Source organism: Eptesicus fuscus, chromosome 4, assembly GCF_027574615.1.
Source record: "Eptesicus fuscus isolate TK198812 chromosome 4, DD_ASM_mEF_20220401, whole genome shotgun sequence".
In the NCBI taxonomy this organism is placed as follows: domain Eukaryota; kingdom Metazoa; phylum Chordata; class Mammalia; order Chiroptera; family Vespertilionidae; genus Eptesicus; species Eptesicus fuscus.
In genome coordinates this window covers 77,943,719-77,961,862 of record NC_072476.1, presented here as the reverse complement: position 1 = coordinate 77,961,862, position 18,144 = coordinate 77,943,719, and the positions used below count along the sequence as shown (strand labels likewise).

Genomic DNA, 18,144 nt, shown 5'->3' with positions numbered 1-18,144 from the left:
CAGACCATGGTGGCCCAGCCTGTGCACGTGCAGCAGCTGCTGAAGCTCAAGCAGCAGGCCGTGCAGCAGCAGAAGGCCATCCAGCCATAAGCCGGCAGGCAGACATCCTCTGAGGGGTCCCAGACTGTGAGGGGGCACAGGCCGGGCTGAGGGACACCCCCCCTCAGTGCACGAATTTCATGCACCAGGCCTCTAGTTTTCTTATAAACAGTCATACTTTTCCTTCTCACTCTCATGTTTCATCCGTCTAAATATTTTTTTACATTAGTTAATCATGATATCAAGCCTAGCCAGAAAAACAGGTGTGGAAGTCAGCCCAGCTGGTGGGAGCCTGGGTTTGGGGGCATCCTGATGAGTTCCTAGCCCAGGGGGAAAGCATGAGCACCTAGTGGGCCAGCTTCTGTGTAAAGAAAAAAAAAAGTAATGTTTAAACAGAGACCAAAAAAAAAAGTGTGATTTTGTGAGTGAAAGGAAAAGATGGATACAAAGAGAAGACAAAAATAGAGATACACATACTTGAAAGAAAAATGAATTCCTGGTTGAATAATTAAGGGGGAGAAGTGAACTTTGATTAAACTGAAATGGAATATACTTAAGATTTATGTCAGTGGACCCTGTTGTATGGGCTAAGCAGGAATATAGGGTGTCGTCGTCCCCCTATATTCATTTCACGGACAGTGAAAATAACTAGTGGAAAATGCATCTCAGATCAGATGACCCCTTGTTTCAGGGGGTGGACCATTGGATATATCATACTGTGATTGATTGCTTTTAGGTAAATTACTACTTATTAGATCATTGCATTTGTTGCAAGGTAGCCTCATGTAACCTATTACACAATTCTAACGAATGATGGCTCTTTTGGTAAATTATTACTTATCTGAGCATTACCTAACCTGGGAGTTCAAATCTGTTCTCCCACAGTAATGACATGTGAGGAGTAGCTAATGAGAAAAGGAGTTGGTCCAACGCATTTTCCTCATTGCTCATCAGATCCAGGTGGGGTTTTACTAGTAAGACTCCTCCTAATTATTCCTTTTCTCTACAACGTTCAAAGCCTCAGGGAGTCAGTGCAACGTCGTGGAGTATGTGGAAGGTCAATCAGTCCCTCCTATAGAGTATTTAAGTGAGGCTTTTGGCACAGATTCAACACAGCCTACAAATTTTACCATAAAGTTGCCTGACACCTTGGCTAGAGGTTGGATGGGGCAGAAGTCAGTGTATTATTGGCCCCTTTTTGTGTTGGAAAATGCATTTCCTGTTGAACCAGGCACAGGTGTTCCTCATGCCAAGGTTTGCAGTGAGTAAATACACGATTCTTTGCTGCCGAACAGCCTTAGTTGACCTATTATACACTCCTCATTTATCTGGGAAGTAAAGATCTCTCCAGTTGGAAGCCGATTACTCTAAAAAGCTATGGTCCTTTTGCAGATTCCAAGGGTATCACATAGAAAATATTTTCTGTAGTCAGTGGAGGAAAAATGCCTAAAGGTTTCTAATGTTAGGAAGGGTCTTGCTCTCATGATCTGTATGTACTTTTGTTAATTCTCTCCTGTTCTGACTTCTATATTGGATTTTGTTTTGTTTGTGGAACTGAAAACATCAGGTAGCTATTGGAAAATAGCCCACTCTGGAGACATTTCCTTCCTTCAGCAGTGAAGATGGATTTGATGTCTTATGTATGACCTGTGATCTTTATTGAAGGAATTAAAAAAAAAAAAATCTATCTAGCCAAAGGCTCTTGGCTTGGAGCGGATGTTGGTAGCAGCCAGCGTAGCGTGTGTGAGTTGAACTCCGCCTGGCGTGTGAACTGAAACAGAGTACCTGATCACATGGTTACTGTACTCAGAAACACCCCGTCTTCCTGTGAACCCCAACTCTCATGCTCCTTTCCAGGGCAGTCTACTTTGTCCGGCATAAGGAGTCCCGGCAGCGCTTCGCCATGAAGAAGATCAATAAACAGAACCTCCTTCTCCGGAACCAGGTCCAGCAGGCCTTCGTGGAGCGGGACATCCTGACGTTCGCGGAGAACCCCTTTGTGGTCAGCATGTACTGCTCCTTTGAAACGAGGCGCCACCTGTGCATGGTCATGGAATATGTGGAAGGTAAGGCAGTCTGACACGGAGGACGTGACCCCGGGGCCCAGAGATGCCTCGCTCATTGGTGTGGCTGAAGTTCTCTGTATTTGGGCGACATCATAGCTGTGTCCACCCAGGAACCGGAGCCGGGCAAGGAGATGGCTGCGTCCCCGTCATTATCTTGTGATAATTGCTTGTAAAGAGCCTGCTCTACTATAACAAAGGGGAACTTAGTGCTATTTGGGAAAAGGTTGTTGTTCTTTTTTAATAGCTTTTAATTCTTATTATCTCTTCTCAATTGGTCATTAAATTTAGAATATAGGTAATGGGATTGTTTCTACTTATTTTTATCACATATCCTAACAGCATTCGTTACAATTGATCTCTTAAAGAATTAATTAAAAGTACAATCTTTCTGCACTCTCCATCCAGGGAGCACGCCCCCACCTTTCCCTGCAGGCCTGCCCCCACAGGCCTGAATCTAAGAGACCCCAGGAGACTTACAAGCAGGGAGCAATGGGCAGCAGCAGCTCATCCCAGATAACCCCCTGGATCCTGTCTCCAAGGCCCCCTTTTCTCTGACTTCCCAGTGAGCTGACGGAAGCCCAGCCTTGGGTCACTTCTGTCACTGTGACCTTTTTTAAAAAAAAAAAAATGTTTTTTATTGATTTTAGAGAGAGAGATAAAGTGAGAAGGAGAGAGGGAAACATTGACATGAGGGAAACATTGACGTGAGAGAGAAACTTGGATCAGTTGCCACATACACACCCCACCTGGGATTGAACCCACAACCTGGGTATGCACCCTTACTGGGAATTGAACCAGCAACCCTTTGGGACATGGGAGGATGCTCAACAAACTGAGCCACACCAGCCAGTGCTGTCACTGTGACTCATTTCTCAGTAACTTGTTGACATAAACAGTTAATAAAATTAATTGATCAGCAAGGGCCAAAACAATGTTTAAAGCATCTAATTTAAGCTCTTGTAATTGTTTGAACAGAATGCCCAAACTATAAAACTGGAAGAAACCTTAAATATATTTTAGTTCAGCTATTTCCTTTTGCAGATGAATGAACTGAAACCCAAGAAGGGGGGAGATTTACTAGATATTCAGTGTAGATATAAGACAAAAACATAGCTTGTCTGATTACTACCCATTGGTGTTTTCACCATACCAGTACTTGGCTTTATTAACCTTTGTTGTGGTTATTTTAACAACTAACATTTATCCTGTGTTCAATGTGTGTTGGCAGTATCCTCAAATCTTTACATAGATTGCCTCACTTAATCTTCACAGTAATCCTGGGAGGAGTGGCACTGTTACTGCCCTGATATTACTGACAAAAGAACCAAGAGGAGTTTCCCTAAGATCTGCCCACTCAGAGGCTAGGACTGAACTCAGGCAGCCAGATTCCAAAACCTGTGGTTTTCACGGGCATATTTTAAATTGTCACCATGTTCCTAAAATTATGCTAGCTGTTTTTCAATTTTCAGTTCCACATCAGAGCCAAACCTGCTCTCTTCAGAGTACTGCTTCTTGAATAAGAAATCTATATTTTCTCCACACCACATCTTAATGAGAAGCATGATTACTTAACACACACAGTCTCCACGTGTGAATGTGAGATGCTATGTCTGTGGGTAAAGGCCATTCTGCTTTGAAAATCTGAAGACTAAACTGCTGGTCTTCTTCAATCCTGGCCAATGCTATACCTGATCAGTCTTTTCCCTGTGTTTCCTAGGGGGTGACTGTGCTACCTTAATGAAGAACATGGGTCCTCTCCCTGTTGATATGGCCCGGATGTACTTTGCTGAGACGGTCCTGGCCTTGGAATATCTGCACAATTATGGAATAGTCCACAGGGATTTGAAACCAGACAAGTATGTGCACTGATGAAATTTATCTATTTTTTTTTACACAATATAAAAGTTTTCTTAGGTCTATAAAACTATTTTTTTTAAAGCTGTTTACACATTTTAAAATCCTTCTATAATGTGCCCAAATGAGGTAAAGTATATATGGTAATCCTTTAAAGCTGTGATGCTTATAATAATAGCTTATAGGAAACAAAATAAAAAGATGACTTTAAAGCTAGGGTTAGTTAATTTTTTTAAAAGGCTTTATTCTATAAACTAGTGAATAGCTACATACACTGCTATTAGTTTTCTGGATAGTTTCTGCATTTGGTATCATGCTTATATAATCTTTTTCTACTGAAAGGTGATTTGCTTGATATTCTATTCTGTTTTACTCATAATTGAATGTAAAATTTTAAAATCTATATAGAGTTCATTATGGTATCTGACTAGAGACACAGATAGACTATTTTTTCTCCAAATGACTAGTTATTCATCTCGATGCCAGTTATTAAATGTTTCATGCTTTCTTCACATTTGAAAAGCCTCTAAATGCATTACATGTTAATATGTATAGCTTTTATGTGCGCAGAAAATCGAATGATAAATTTAACTTATGTTCATTCCAGAAAATTTGGAAAGTGGAAAAATTTTTTTTCTTTATATATTTTTAGTAATGCACAACATTACTGAGCAAAGACAACTATTAGAATTTTATCATATTTCCTTTTAGTAGCTTTTTTACCCCAACTCCTCTGTTCCTGTAATTGTTAATTAATTAACATTTTTATTTTCCTCTAAAATGAAAATTTTAAAAAATATAAATTCATAAAGCTGTCAAATGTGAATGTGTTGCGTGTATAAGAAATGTAGGTTTTGTGCTAATGCGTAGAAATTTAAATTCAACCCAAAAGTTGAAATCTGAAACAATGCTACATTTTCCAGTCCAAGCTCCTTATCTTAGGTCTCATTTGAGTCACAGATGGGTTGCTTATCTTAGTTCCTGATGTGTGACATGGTATATTATTGTAGCCCTTTCTCTTCTGTTTTCTTATTCTGAAAATAGATGTCAGAGTTCCACACTGGAATTTTCTGAGAGTTTCAGGTTGTAGATGATAGTGTATGTGGCTGCTCCAGCAAAGATCAGCTGGGTCTGGTCTCTGGCCTTCCCTTGTGACTTACACTCAGCTGCCAGATGCACGTATTTGACATCTTCCTGTGACTTTGTCTCTTCCCAGGCTGGGTTTCTCATAAGGTTGACACCTATATACTAAATAGTCTTACAGTTGACAAGAAAAGGGAGAGAGTTAAAAAAATAGAACGAGCTGCAAAGTGAGTGTTGTAATGTATGTCCTTCTGCTTCGTAGTTTGTTGGTCACCTCCATGGGGCACATCAAGCTGACAGATTTTGGATTATCCAAGGTGGGACTGATGAGCATGACTACCAATCTTTATGAGGGTCATATTGAGAAGGATGCTCGCGAGTTCCTAGACAAACAGGTAAGCTTGCATGCTGTTCAGATCTACAGAGAAATACAGAGTGCGATATTGCCAGTGAATTTCGGAATCACATCAGTACTGAGGGTTTAGATGTCTGTATAGGCCTTACATTTAATAAAGTGCAAATTGCCTCCATTTTTCTCCATGGGCCTCTTTGAACTGTCCATTCCTCCACATTCCTCCCCCAACATTATGGTCTATTAGCAAGATGAACGGCCTAATTGCACACAAGTAAGGGTGTGAGAGAGACAAATGGAAAACTGTTTTTGTAAGGAATTCAGGAGTCTCAGTAGAGTACTCGTGAAGCTCATGATGCATCGTGCAATCACGGGTGCTAAAATCCGAGCCATGGCCCATTTCCCTTTAAGCATGCCTCATTACCATGTGCCCACAATCTGTTCATTGTAAAGTTACTTACGGTAAACACATCTCAACTGTCATGCTTTTATAAAGTAACCAGGATGTGAATATATTTGGGCCACGCAAATGCTAAAACTATCTCTGAGAGTGACAGATAAAAAAGGCATGCTTTTAAATTTAAGGATTATAGATGTGTTTAATATTGTAAAATAGGTAAAGCCACCAAACAGGGTCAAGCGATTGGTTTGAAATGGCACGTTACAGATAGTTTGACATTAGAGTAGAATTGTAAACGTCCCTTTATTTACAGGATTTACTGCCTTTGGTATTAGGGATGCCAACTTATCAGTGCTGTTTTTACGTTCTTTGTCCATGTGGTTCCATGTGGTTGAGCAGGTGCACTCTGGGCAAAATAATTGATGTTTGGCCCTGCTGCTCATTTTAATTTACGTCCAATATTCCAATTATTCTAATATTGCAATCATCTTTTAGGTCTGCGGCACACCTGAATACATTGCCCCAGAAGTGATTCTGAGGCAGGGCTATGGGAAGCCTGTGGACTGGTGGGCCATGGGCATTATCCTCTATGAATTTCTGGTTGGATGCGTGCCATTCTTTGGGGACACTCCAGAAGAGCTATTTGGACAAGTCATCAGTGGTAAATATCATCAGGAGTTATCTTTAAGCCCCTGTTGGGAAGCAGCTATTTAATGTAATTTTATGAAGTATCGCTGAATTGACTACTAAAATGTTAACCTTTGTCAAACAATTTAGCCAACAGATTAAAAGAACTCACTCATCATCGCACATAACTGGCTTTCACAATATCGAGAGAGCAATTTGGGTTGAAAATTGATCTGAGGAAGTTTTGTTAACATGGAATTTGGACATATACTGGCAATGTAACTGATGTTTATGGTGTGCTTTTTCTGCAAAAGAAATTGGTGTGGGACTTGCAAATGAGTTCATTGCTGTCCAGTCTTCCTTTCCATAGTAGCAAAGTTGCACCCGGGAAGAGAAGGTTAATGTGGGTAACACTTACATAAATGGGAAAAATGGCTAAAGGCACAACGAAGAAATTAACAAAAATGTAATAAATCCTAAAACAAATGTCTACCAAATAATAAATAATGAGAATGGGAAGGAGGCAAATTTAATCCACAGATTGTTAATGATTTCATTGGTAGTTATTATGGCGTAATGTTATTTCTGCAACAGCTGTTCATCTTTCATTTAAAATTCAATAACCTTTAGATCTTAACCTGCAAGCTGACCCTAACTATTTTTATGTGGCTCCTGGCAAAACTAAATTATAATTAAGTAGGCTCTATTACTACCCTACCTGCTGTGTTTATAAATTTCCCCTAAGCATAGACCAAAAAGGCCTCTTTTCTCAAAGTTTGTCAGTCATTACTGATATCCCCATCACCTACCTCTGGTCCATTCTGGACTGCCTTTATGGGATCCAACCATGGGAACAGGAGGAAATTAATTTTGGAGCCCTTTAACCACAGCATTATTTTCTGTCATTGACTTTGCAAGTCAGGCATATTTGTAAACTTTAACAAAGTAGATTTGTGAGTTGCCTGCAGTGAATAACCCTTTTATACAATATCTGAGCTGTTTATGGATTTATAACTAGGCTGTTTTCTGACATTCCAAGGCCTGAATGGCAAGAGGAATCAACTGTTTAATTAACACAAGCAGCAAATGCTGGCTTTGTTCTCCATGCCTTACGGCTCAGATGCATATTCATGTTTTATTTTCCAAATCAGATTTAAACTGCAGCAGAGGAAGCTAGAGGCAGGCACACACAGAAATAACTCATGTTTTTATTGCATTTCCATACACACAAGCATGCATACCTATCTTTAGGCAAACGCCTTTAGAATGTAGAACATAGTCTAATATTTATGACAGATTTTAAATACTTCCATTACTATGATTACTTTGAACTTGTTTTTCTTCTTTGGCATTAGCATTTGGACCTTTCCTTTGTCTCTGGAAATAGTTATATTTACTAAATTACTTTTTGTTTCTTGGAGCTGCAGAACTCTATGGCTGAGGATATAGTAGGAGAGAAAGCCTTACTCAGATGATCCCTGAATGGGTGACTACCTGAAATGCAGGTGTTTAGAGTTGCCGCTCTATGACATCCTTTTCATAACCAGAAAGAGCAATTTGTTGTGAGCCAATTTCACCAAAGAAATATGAATCAAAAAGGCGAAGGAAAGATACCGCTTTTTTTTTTAATGTTTTTATTAATTTTAGAGAGAGGAAGGGAGCAGGGGAGAGAGAGAGAGAAACATCAATTGGTTGCCTCCTGTATGTGCCCCTTCCAGGGATTGAACCCACAACCTGGGTATGTGCCCTGACTGGGAATCGAACCAGTGACCTTTCCGTGCATGGGACGTTGCTCAACCAAGATACCGCTTATTGAGTAGTGTCTCCCTGCCTTGCTGAAAGCTGTGCTCTTCATGTCTTGTGAAACATGCTTCTAAAACTTGCCTGAGCCTAGGACTCAACCGGAGAGCCTGTTCACATGCTCTCTCTGATTCAGTGGGCCTGGGGTGGGGCCTGAAAGCCTGCCTTTCTAACAGTCTCCCAGGGGATGTCCATGTGTTGGGACATGGACCACCATTTGAGCAATCAAGTTGTAAAGGACTTCTCTTCCTCCTAGATGAGATCAACTGGCCCGAGAAGGATGAGGCGCCACCGCCAGACGCCCAAGATCTGATCACCTTGCTGCTCAGGCAGAACCCCCTGGAGAGACTGGGAACAGGTTAGAGCACATGTGCTTTAATTGTGCTAATACGCAAGAAATAATGTCTGTGTGGAACACTCAGAGGTTTGTGCTTGTCTCTCTCTCTCTCTTTTTTTTTGCATAGGAAACATCTGTTAGTTGATGTAGAACATGACCACAACACATTATAACAATAGTATTTTGGATTTTTTTTCTGACTCAGAGCAGTACATACACTGGGAGCATGGGGTGGTGGTGTTTGTTTGTCTTTGTTGTTGTTGTTGCAAAGCAGAAATTATTCTTACTTTGTTTCAATGAATAAAATTTCTCTGGGAGAAAAACCTCAAAGTCCATGTCACCCTTTGGGCCTGAAAAGCATGGGTCTTACATAGTTCAAAACAGAGGATTAGAGATGTCCAGCTTTTTTGTTTGGAGTTGTTTTTTGTTTTGTTTTTTGTTTTTTTAATCTGTATTCCCAGAAGGATTGGACCCAGCGTGTTATTATCTACAGGCTTTGAACTGATCACTGGAAAGGAGTGCGTGGGGTTGGACCACGCGGTGCCATCGTGGTGATCAGTGCCAAGGCCAAAGAAAGAGGACAGAAAACTGTGGACTTTCAGGATTAAGGCGATAATAGATTTGTTAGTTGCTGATTATTTTTCCTGACAGTTGTGCTACCAGATTTTTATTCCTGCTTCCTCTTTTTCTTTTCTTCCTTATATTCTGAATAGACAGACTTAGAGATCCCAAGATAGAGTCCCAGCCCACCTCACTATGCAGATTTTTATAGATGAGACTAAATATTGAATATAAACACATACAACACTCACACAGTAGACAGTAGCCACAATTTCCAGCAGTAAAAATTGGCTTGATGGGTTGTTTACTGAGCTGTTTCATTCTACTGCATTTTAATAGGAATATCAGAAAACATGGAAGAAATGAGTCTCTCCCTCCTTTTTTTCAGGACAAAAACCATTTGCAACAGCTCCAAATATTTATCTCACATTGTTCCCCACATTTGCCCATAGCTTCTCTAGTTGGAGAGGTCTGTTCTTGCTGAAGTAAGTAATGCTACACCGCCAGAGTTTATGATGATTCATTAAAACCCATGAGCCAAATCTTTATTTTGTAAATAAAGATTTATTGAAACACAGCGATGTCATTCATTCACATTGTTTGTGGCTGCCTTCATGCTGTCGTGGCAAAGTTGAGTAGTCATGACAGACTGGATGGCCCATAAAGCCTAAAATATTTCCTATTTGGCTCTTTACAGAAAAATCTTACAGACTCTGAGTTAGAGAATCAGAATTTAAAATCAGGGCTCAATTGGGAAAACCGTTTTGAGTTGAGTCTCTCACTGGAGTCCCATGTGCTCCTTTGCTTTTTATCTTAAAAAAAAAAATGTTTTTATTGATTCTTAGAGAGAGAGGAAGGGAGAGGGATAGAAAGATAGAATCATCAATCGGCTGCCTCCTGCACGCCCCCTACTGAGGATTGAGCCTACAACCCTAGCATGAGCCCTGATTGGAAATTGAACATGACCTCCTGGTTCAAGGGTTGACGCTCACCCACTGAGCCACATCGGCCGGGCCCCTTTGCCTTTTTCCTTTTAATTTTATTTTATTGTTTAAAGTATTACAAATAGTAGTACATATGTCTCAGTTTTTTCCCCATTGATCTTCCCCCGGCCTCCCCAACCCCCCGGCACATGCCCCGCCCCCCCCCCCAGTGTTTTGTGTCCATTGGTTATGCTTACATGCATGCATACAAGTCCTTCGGTTGATCTCTTTCCACCACCCCCCAACACTCCCCAGCCTTCCCGCTGTAATTTGACAGTCTTTTCGATGCTTCTCTGCCTCTGTATCTATCTTTTTGTTCATCAGGTTATAATGTTCTTTATTATCCATAAATGAGTGAGATCATGTGGTATTTTTCTTTCACTGCCTGGCTTATTTCACTTTGCCTTTTTCAGTGGATGAGTGTGCCTTAAACTAGGAAAGGTAGCATCAGTGAAGGTAAGGGCACAAAGGCTGGAGACAGATTGAGTTTAAATCTCAGCTGTGGTCCTGGTCAGGTAGTCAGTTGGTTAGAGCGTCATCCCGATATGCCAAGGTTTCGGGTTCAGTTCCCAGTCAGGGTGCATACAGGAATCAACCAATAAGTGCATAAACAAGGGGAACAACAAATCAATGTTTCTCTCTTTCTAAAAAAAAAAATAAAAAACAAAACAAAAAGACAATCAATCAATACATAATTATAAATCTCAGCTGTGTGACCATGGGCCATTTGTTTCCCCTTCTGTGCCTCATGTCCTCACCTATAAAATGAAGCATGTAGTAGCACCTCCCAGGATTATTGCGAGAATAATAATAGAACCATGAGGACGTTGCCACTGCTGGCATGTCGTTTTCATTTTCTGCGGGTGTCATCTCATGCTTTCCCCTTTGGACACATGGGATAAAGAAATGGTGGCCCCTCTCCCCCACCTTTGAGCTGATTGAACTCTGTGAACGAAGTCCTTTACCTTTCTTCTCTCTCTCTCTGGTTTTCCTCTTCTCTGAAGTGACTAGCAAACTTGTTATTTCCCTGTGTGATCCGTAGGCAGATGTGCTTTATGGTTCAAAAGATAAGAGTAGCTGTCAAAGAACTGGTGTCAGGGCTCCGTGTGGGGCAGGGTTTTGAGGAGTGATTTTTACTTGCTGGAGAAGCAACAATGCACATACCTATCCATACGTCTCAAGCAAGTGTCCCAGAGAACTGTTGGCCTAGGTCTGACTAAAATTATATTAGAATCAGCCCACCCTTTCTGAAGAGTCCCCTTCAGTGTTCATGTCAGTTTGGAGTTTTCCCCACTTAATAGTTTGCCCATTTCCCTCTAAGCATACTTGGGTTCTTGATTGCCCTTGATTTAGCAAGTCAGGGCTATGGTGATGGTCAGCACATCCATGTTTGTATATCATATGCTACAAGTTCTCTCTCTGCACATTTTCTCCTTGACTGCTACTTTCAGTCTATTCAGTTTGACAATTTGGGAAACAAATCTCCTAGCACAAGCTCAAAGGAGACATTTGAAAGCCCCTGCCCAAGCTCTCAGCATGGTCAAGAAGTGCTTCCAGTAGGGCTCGGAGGGAGAGGCTGAGAATCCCTCGGGCCTGCCATGCTGCTTCCAGTGACAGCATTTTGGATTTAATGCATATTTAGCGGGCAAAATAATACACCGTGAAAATGTGCAAATGCACATTTGCCCGAGAGACTAGAGAGGCTGAGAAAAGGAGTGTGAGGAACATAATGGATGTTTAAGAAACTTGCATGAAAGAAGAGAAGCACCCAAGGGAGAACATTAGTGCCAAGGCATAACTTGCAATTTGGGAACTTGAACTGAACTGGACTTTTGAACTTGTAGAGTGTTGAGTGTTGAGTGGCAGCCTGGCTCATTGGATGTTAGAGCTGCTCAGATGTGACTGACTTCTACCCATGTACCATGGACTCCCACCATGTACTGGAGGTCTGGAGTGGTTTCTTCATTGCCCCAAATCTCAGTTTTCTAATCTATAAAAGGGGCATGTTATACACCTCACGGGGTTTTGTAAGGACTAAATGCAAACGTGTTGGCGAAGGTACCTACTAGATTAACCTAGTACATAATAGGAGCTCAAGAAGTGATCAGTTTCACTTCTCTACCCGGTGAATTCTTAGGAGAGCGTCATTTGCATGAGTCCCGTGTCTGATGATTTGCATTTGGCTCATAATGCCAGCACCCTTATTGTGCCAACAGTTTAGCCTAGGGATAATTGCCCCTCTCCCCCCCTCCCCACCTCCCCCCCAGTGTGTCCTTTTCATTGTTTTGTTCCCCATCTCTACAAACGTTTATGAGAATCAAGACCCAGGGATAAGCAACCTTCTCTCAGCGGGGCACAAAGGCCAGAGGGTGAGAAGTGTGAGCTGGGTCAGCAGTGGCTGACTCATCGGGGAAGACCCGTTTGTCATATACTCTCATCAGCTTGTGCTCCAAAGGGTGGCAGGCAGGGGAGTGAAAAGCAGACACTCTGGACGTGGTTCAGAAGTGCCCTTTGAGCCCTTGGCTCAGGGAACTGTGCTGTTCTGGGTAAATCAGAGCTGCCATTGGGTGTGGCCATATGAGCAGCAGCTGAATGATGGTCGTTGTAGTGTGATGTGTGGTGACCACGAAGTAGGGCTTGCCTCTGTGGACCACACAATGAGGAGGTTGTCCTTGACACAATGAGGAAGTTGGGTAGATAAATATTGAAGCCCTTTAACTTCTCCAAGATGAGAGCACTAAAAGAAAATGTCGCTGGCAGTTGCGCTCTGGACATTGATTGGATGAGAGCCGGGGTGCATGGAGGACTGGAGTTGGACTCTATAAAGGCGCCGTGACAGCAGCTCCAAGAAGAGGCTCTTCGGCTCCGTTCCCCAGGATTGGCAATTGTGAATCCATCTGCAAAGCAAGACAAGAAAGAGAGCAGGGCAGGATCTGAACTAAAACACACCTCCCCCTTATATGACCTATGGCTTATGGCACAGAAGGTGGACGTGGGTGTTTTTAGTCAGACCTCATCCAGCCCTCTAACGCTTACTCTCAGGGGATCGTGGTCCAGGATGCTTGTCGCTTATTCTTAGTTTCCGTACCCACAAATGGAGTTGATAGTGCCTACTGTGGGGGTTACTTTCAGTGACGGGTTAAAGGAAGCGCAGTGCCTCTGGTCTCCAGTGCAGTACTTGTCAGCCCTCCGGTGATGCTGCCAGTACTTAGCTGTTGTCATCCGCATCCGACTTCAGTGTTGTGCTGTGAGCACAGGGAAGGCCTGCATGCGACCTGGATAAAGACTCTAATCAAACGCTTTGTAAAGAAGAACCCATTTCCCCTTCTGGGGGGTGATTCCCCCCTCTGCTCTTTTCTCTCTACTCCATTGTTTTCAGAAAACTAGTTTCCCTGGCTGGGTTTAGAGGTCTGACCTGCGCTGTGGACTAGAGGGGACTGCTGGGGACAGAGCCCCATTCGAACCATGCAGACAGCTCCCCCACTCCAAGACCCACGCCCATTATTCATCCACCTTGCGTTTCTCATTCTGTTCCTCCTGTGGCCCCCTGAGGACAGGAGGAGAAGCGTGGGTGACAAGTGCATCAGCGAAGCATTTACATCACACCCAGAGGGGCCTCTCCTGCCAGGGAGGCTGACTAGACCCCGGTATCGGTCTTGGGAGAATCTCTGCCTCCCGGATGGTTTTTCAGGGTCCATGCTGCCTTATGTCCCTTACTAACAGTGTGTGTGTTTGTGGCCGGGCAGCGGCCTCATTCTCATACTCTGACTTTAGAGCATGTGCACCTTCTCTTTACAGGGGCATAGCGTGATATTTTGATGGGACCTGTCCTTCAAAATCACTCTTTGAAATCATGAACTGAATTAAAAACATTATTTCACTGAATCGTACTATCCTGCTGAGTTGGCAAAAAGAAGCCTAAAACTTAGGAATGGTGATTGATTTTCATTCACTGCACTATAAACCTATCAAATGGGTTTCCTGTTTCTTAGTTAAGAATCTGTAATCCACAGAATCTAATTCCTACCTATGTTAATGAGCAATCCAATGAAATTGAATGGTAACCATTATATACTATTTAGGGAAAAATTCATCTTTATTAACCCAACCTCCAGGGGAAATATTGCTGTGAACACATTTTGTGCCTTGTTAGAATTTCTGTGGGTTTGTAATGAGCAAGTGTGCTTGGGGCCAACGTGCGTCCATTTCCCCGGGTTCAGCTTAATGTGATTTTAAGTGGCCACATCGTTAACCTTTGAAAAATGGAAGAAGCCCTGGAAAAGTTAACAATGAAGAACCATGCCAGGGCAGCTGCTTTTAGCAACATCAAATCTGCTGATAAAGTATGGGGGGAATTTGGAGGTGTTTTGGTTGAAGAATGAGAAAGTAAGATTTCCGTGGCGGGGGGGAGAGGTGTTGTTCTTAAAAACACTCGTTTCCCTTTACTTGGATGAGAGTTTAACCCTTTCGCTTCTGTCCTTCCTCACGTCTCCCCACCCCAGGTGGCGCATATGAGGTCAAACAGCATCGCTTCTTCCGATCCTTAGACTGGAACAGTTTGCTGAGACAGAAGGCGGAATTTATTCCCCAGCTGGAATCCGAAGATGACACGAGTTATTTTGACAGTACGTGCATTACCTGACATAAAACATTGCAGGAAATTATCTCTACTTGTCATAGGACCTTCCAGTCTAGAACCCATGAGTTCTTAAACATAATGTTGCTTTGGTAACAGAAACGAACCATTAAAATACCGAAATCGAAAGCTGAAATCCTGAGTAATGGGAACTGTTCCCCAACGTTTCTTGCAGCTCGGTCAGAGAAGTATCACCACATGGAGACGGAGGAAGAAGACGACACGAATGATGAAGACTTCAACGTGGAAATAAGGCAGTTTTCCTCGTGTTCGCATAGGTTCTCAAAAGTAAGTGAAATATGGCACAAGTACGCAGGCTCTCTCGGAGGGACGCTGCCACTGGCCAGATGTGTGGTACCCCTAAACAGCTGGACACAGTTGTCAAAGCCACCCACAGTATTTTGGAGCTTGGGGTCTCCTGTACTTAAAATTCCTTTTTGTTTAGCAAAAGTGACCCCACCATCTTGATAATCCAGAGTCCATACCCCTCAGGAGTATATTTCTTAGGTTCGTTCTCCACAAATTTATACCTTTTTTCTTGGAGGCACAGACTTGCCACTCATAGTCATCAGTGGAGTGCCGTGTAGCTATATGTATGCTGACTTCGCCTTGCATGCCCTGGTGTGGCTCGGCGCCAGGCTGTGGAGGCACCCACCCATTTATTGCATGTTGCAAGGAAGCACGTTGGGCTCAGTGTATGCAGAGCCTTCTCCTTTGCGTTGTGTGGATTAAAACTCAAAGGAGAAGCCTTAGTCCTTGACATAAGCTAAGACCCTTGGGGGTGGTTGATTGTGGAATAAGGAAGCCTGGTAACCAGTAATAAAAATGTAAGTTATATTAAAATGGCAGTTAAAAGTGAAGCTAGAATTTTGGAAATGATCGAAGATGATAAAATTGGTGTTTGAGGAAGATGCTGCCTTTTCTGCTGATAGCGGTAAGATTAAAACAAGCAGTCAAAACAAAGAAACCCGGCATTTCCGAGACAGGGCAGCGGGGCCCTGGGAAGATGGACAAGGACCTAGAAGGCACCTGCCTCCCTTTGCTGTTTCCGGGAGCTGTGCCTTTGCCGTGGCATTGGCATTTTGCATGAATGCTGTTTAGCTCTTCTGTAGCATTTAGGGACTTTAGTGTTCTGTACCTTTTCCTAAGTGACTACCAAGACTGCACCAGCAAAGGGGCCAGCACAGCCCTCCCTATTTATAGGAAGCACTTGGAGAGGCGGGGATTTCCCTGGAGGGTATGGTGGCAGGTGTGCCCAGAGCCAGGACCCGAGCGTTGACATCACTGAGTGCTGACTTTTCCCAGCACCTGTCCTCTGCCCATCAAAGCCAGCCCCTCCACTCTGTTTCCTTCCCGCTGTCTCCTGTTCTTAGCCAATCTCCTCCTGACCCCAGTAAATGTAGATGGTGTAAGAGCCCTTCCCAGGAGAGTGGCAAAAGGCTGAGCAGGGCCGTAGGCAGTGCCTCTGGGCTCTCCGCGTCCTCAGTTATCTTCCATCTTCCCTGTGGGTCAGCAGAGGTCTCCAGTTTGCCTCAGCTCTGATCCCCTTCAGAAATCCCAGTACCAACATAGGAAGCTGCCTGACTGTGCATGTAATTTATAAGCCAAACAAATATCTCTGACTCACAACCAAATATGGACTGAATCCCCTCCCCCCCAACTCTACCCCACACGCATCTGAAACAAGTCATTTATCCTTCTCTTCGCACTCAATTCCAATTCATTTTTCTTCTTCCCACCCCTAACTGGTGGCCATTAAATCTTTTTCTCTGGTTCTCTTTTTCCAATTGACTTCATGGTTAAAAAGTAATCTAAGGTGTGCATCGATCCCCAGGCCTAGAAACCCCAATGCATCTATGGATTGTGTTTGCAGCTACAAAGTTCATTCCGGATATGGTGAGAGATTGATGCATTCATAGCTCCCCACTCCAAAAGAGAAAAAAAAAGTTACACGTTGACCATTCATCTCAGGACCGAGTAAACAGCATTGGAAAGTACCTCCTGGATACAGTCCCAGTTCATGCTTTAGTCATGTTCTCAGGGTTTGCTCCTGAGATTTGGGTATTTTTTCTGACAAACTCTTTCAAGAAGATATTAATAAGCACTGACTCTTTGCCCCCCAGGTTTTCAGCAGCATAGATCGAATAACTCAGAACGCAGGAGAAGAGAAGGAAGACCCTGGGGACAAAACCAAAAGCACCACTTTGCCATCCACGGAAACATTAAGCTGGAGCTCGGAATATTCTGAAATGTATGTGAAGTGCCCGTTAAGAAATATAAGCAGCAGCTACTAGAGCTGTGGTTCTTACACCTGAGTGTGCATCAGGGTCACCGGGAGGCCTGTGAAACACAGGATGCTGGGCCCCTCCTCAGTGTCTGATCCCCTAGACCCTGGGGGGGAGGGAGGAGGATAGGGGGACCTGAGAGGGTGAATCTCTGGCCCATTCCCAGGTGATGTCGATGCTGCAGGCCTGGAGGCCACACTTTGAGAACCACTGCACTAGACATGTCTTCATTAGACTTATCTAACTTCCATACGTACCTGGTTTCTTACAAATTCACCTTGAACAGTGTCCGGGTATGTACGTATTCATGACTCTGTTTTTGTTTTCAATTAAGGCAACAGTTATCCACATCCAACTCTTCAGATACGGAAAGCAACAGGCATAAGCTCAGTTCTGGCCTGCTTCCCAAACTGGCCGTTTCAGCCGAGGCAGAGCCCGATGAGGCTGCTCCCTGCCCCGGCGACCTCCACGAGGAGCCAGAGAAGCCAGCCCTTCCTCCGGCCGAGTGTGCTCAGGAGGAGCCTGAGGTCACCACCCCAGCCAGCACCATCAGCAGCTCCACCCTGTCAGGTAAGCCCTGGGGTGGTGGGGCCTGCCACCCAGACATCACCCCCTCATCCTGGGGCTGGCCTAGCCAGGTGGGGGTGATGGTGTGTCATGCTACTAGACTCCAGCTTCTTGGGCTTGGGGGATGAGCTCTAAGAACTAAGATGTGTCAGACCCTCCTGAGTGCATGGCCATGCAGCAAACCATTCTTGCTTCCGCTTCACCTGAGAGCCCGTTTCAGCTTCCACAGCTGGGTCCGTGGGATCCTGTGGTGATGGTCAGGACATACCAGGGGAGCATGTCCTCTGGTGTTGATGCAAAGGCACGTCTTGGGGAGTTGCATCTAACTCACAGGAGTAAGGGATAATATCAGATAGTAAAATGGTCAGAATTGCCCTAAAAGATGCCGTAAATCACTTGTAAGGCGGCAGTAGAGCAGAAGCCAGTTTTCCCCCTTGTGTTGAAATAGGTGGTTGAGATGGCAGTGGTTTTTGTGAAGCGGCCAAACCCAATACTGAGCTCCCTGCACTAGACTCTGAGCCAGCGCAGCAGGGCGCCTGCAGCTGGGAGATGCA

At 43.6% G+C, this 18,144-nt stretch overlaps 1 protein-coding gene across 7 annotated transcripts in view; it reads left to right on the top strand.

Moving 5' to 3' along the window:
* Positions 1 to 18,144, top strand: part of MAST4 (microtubule associated serine/threonine kinase family member 4) — a 516,137-nt gene that overhangs the window by 475,937 nt on the left and 22,056 nt on the right. For all 7 annotated transcript variants that reach the window (XM_054715206.1, XM_054715204.1, XM_054715205.1 and 4 more), the window contains 9 exons: positions 1,897 to 2,105; positions 3,823 to 3,961; positions 5,305 to 5,437; positions 6,290 to 6,455; positions 8,478 to 8,579; positions 14,605 to 14,727; positions 14,914 to 15,026; positions 16,862 to 16,989; positions 17,358 to 17,593. In XM_054715206.1, coding sequence (XP_054571181.1) covers positions 1,897 to 2,105; positions 3,823 to 3,961; positions 5,305 to 5,437; positions 6,290 to 6,455; positions 8,478 to 8,579; positions 14,605 to 14,727; positions 14,914 to 15,026; positions 16,862 to 16,989; positions 17,358 to 17,593 — 1,349 coding nt within the window. The remainder of the gene's footprint in view (positions 1 to 1,896; positions 2,106 to 3,822; positions 3,962 to 5,304; positions 5,438 to 6,289; positions 6,456 to 8,477; positions 8,580 to 14,604; positions 14,728 to 14,913; positions 15,027 to 16,861; positions 16,990 to 17,357; positions 17,594 to 18,144) is intronic.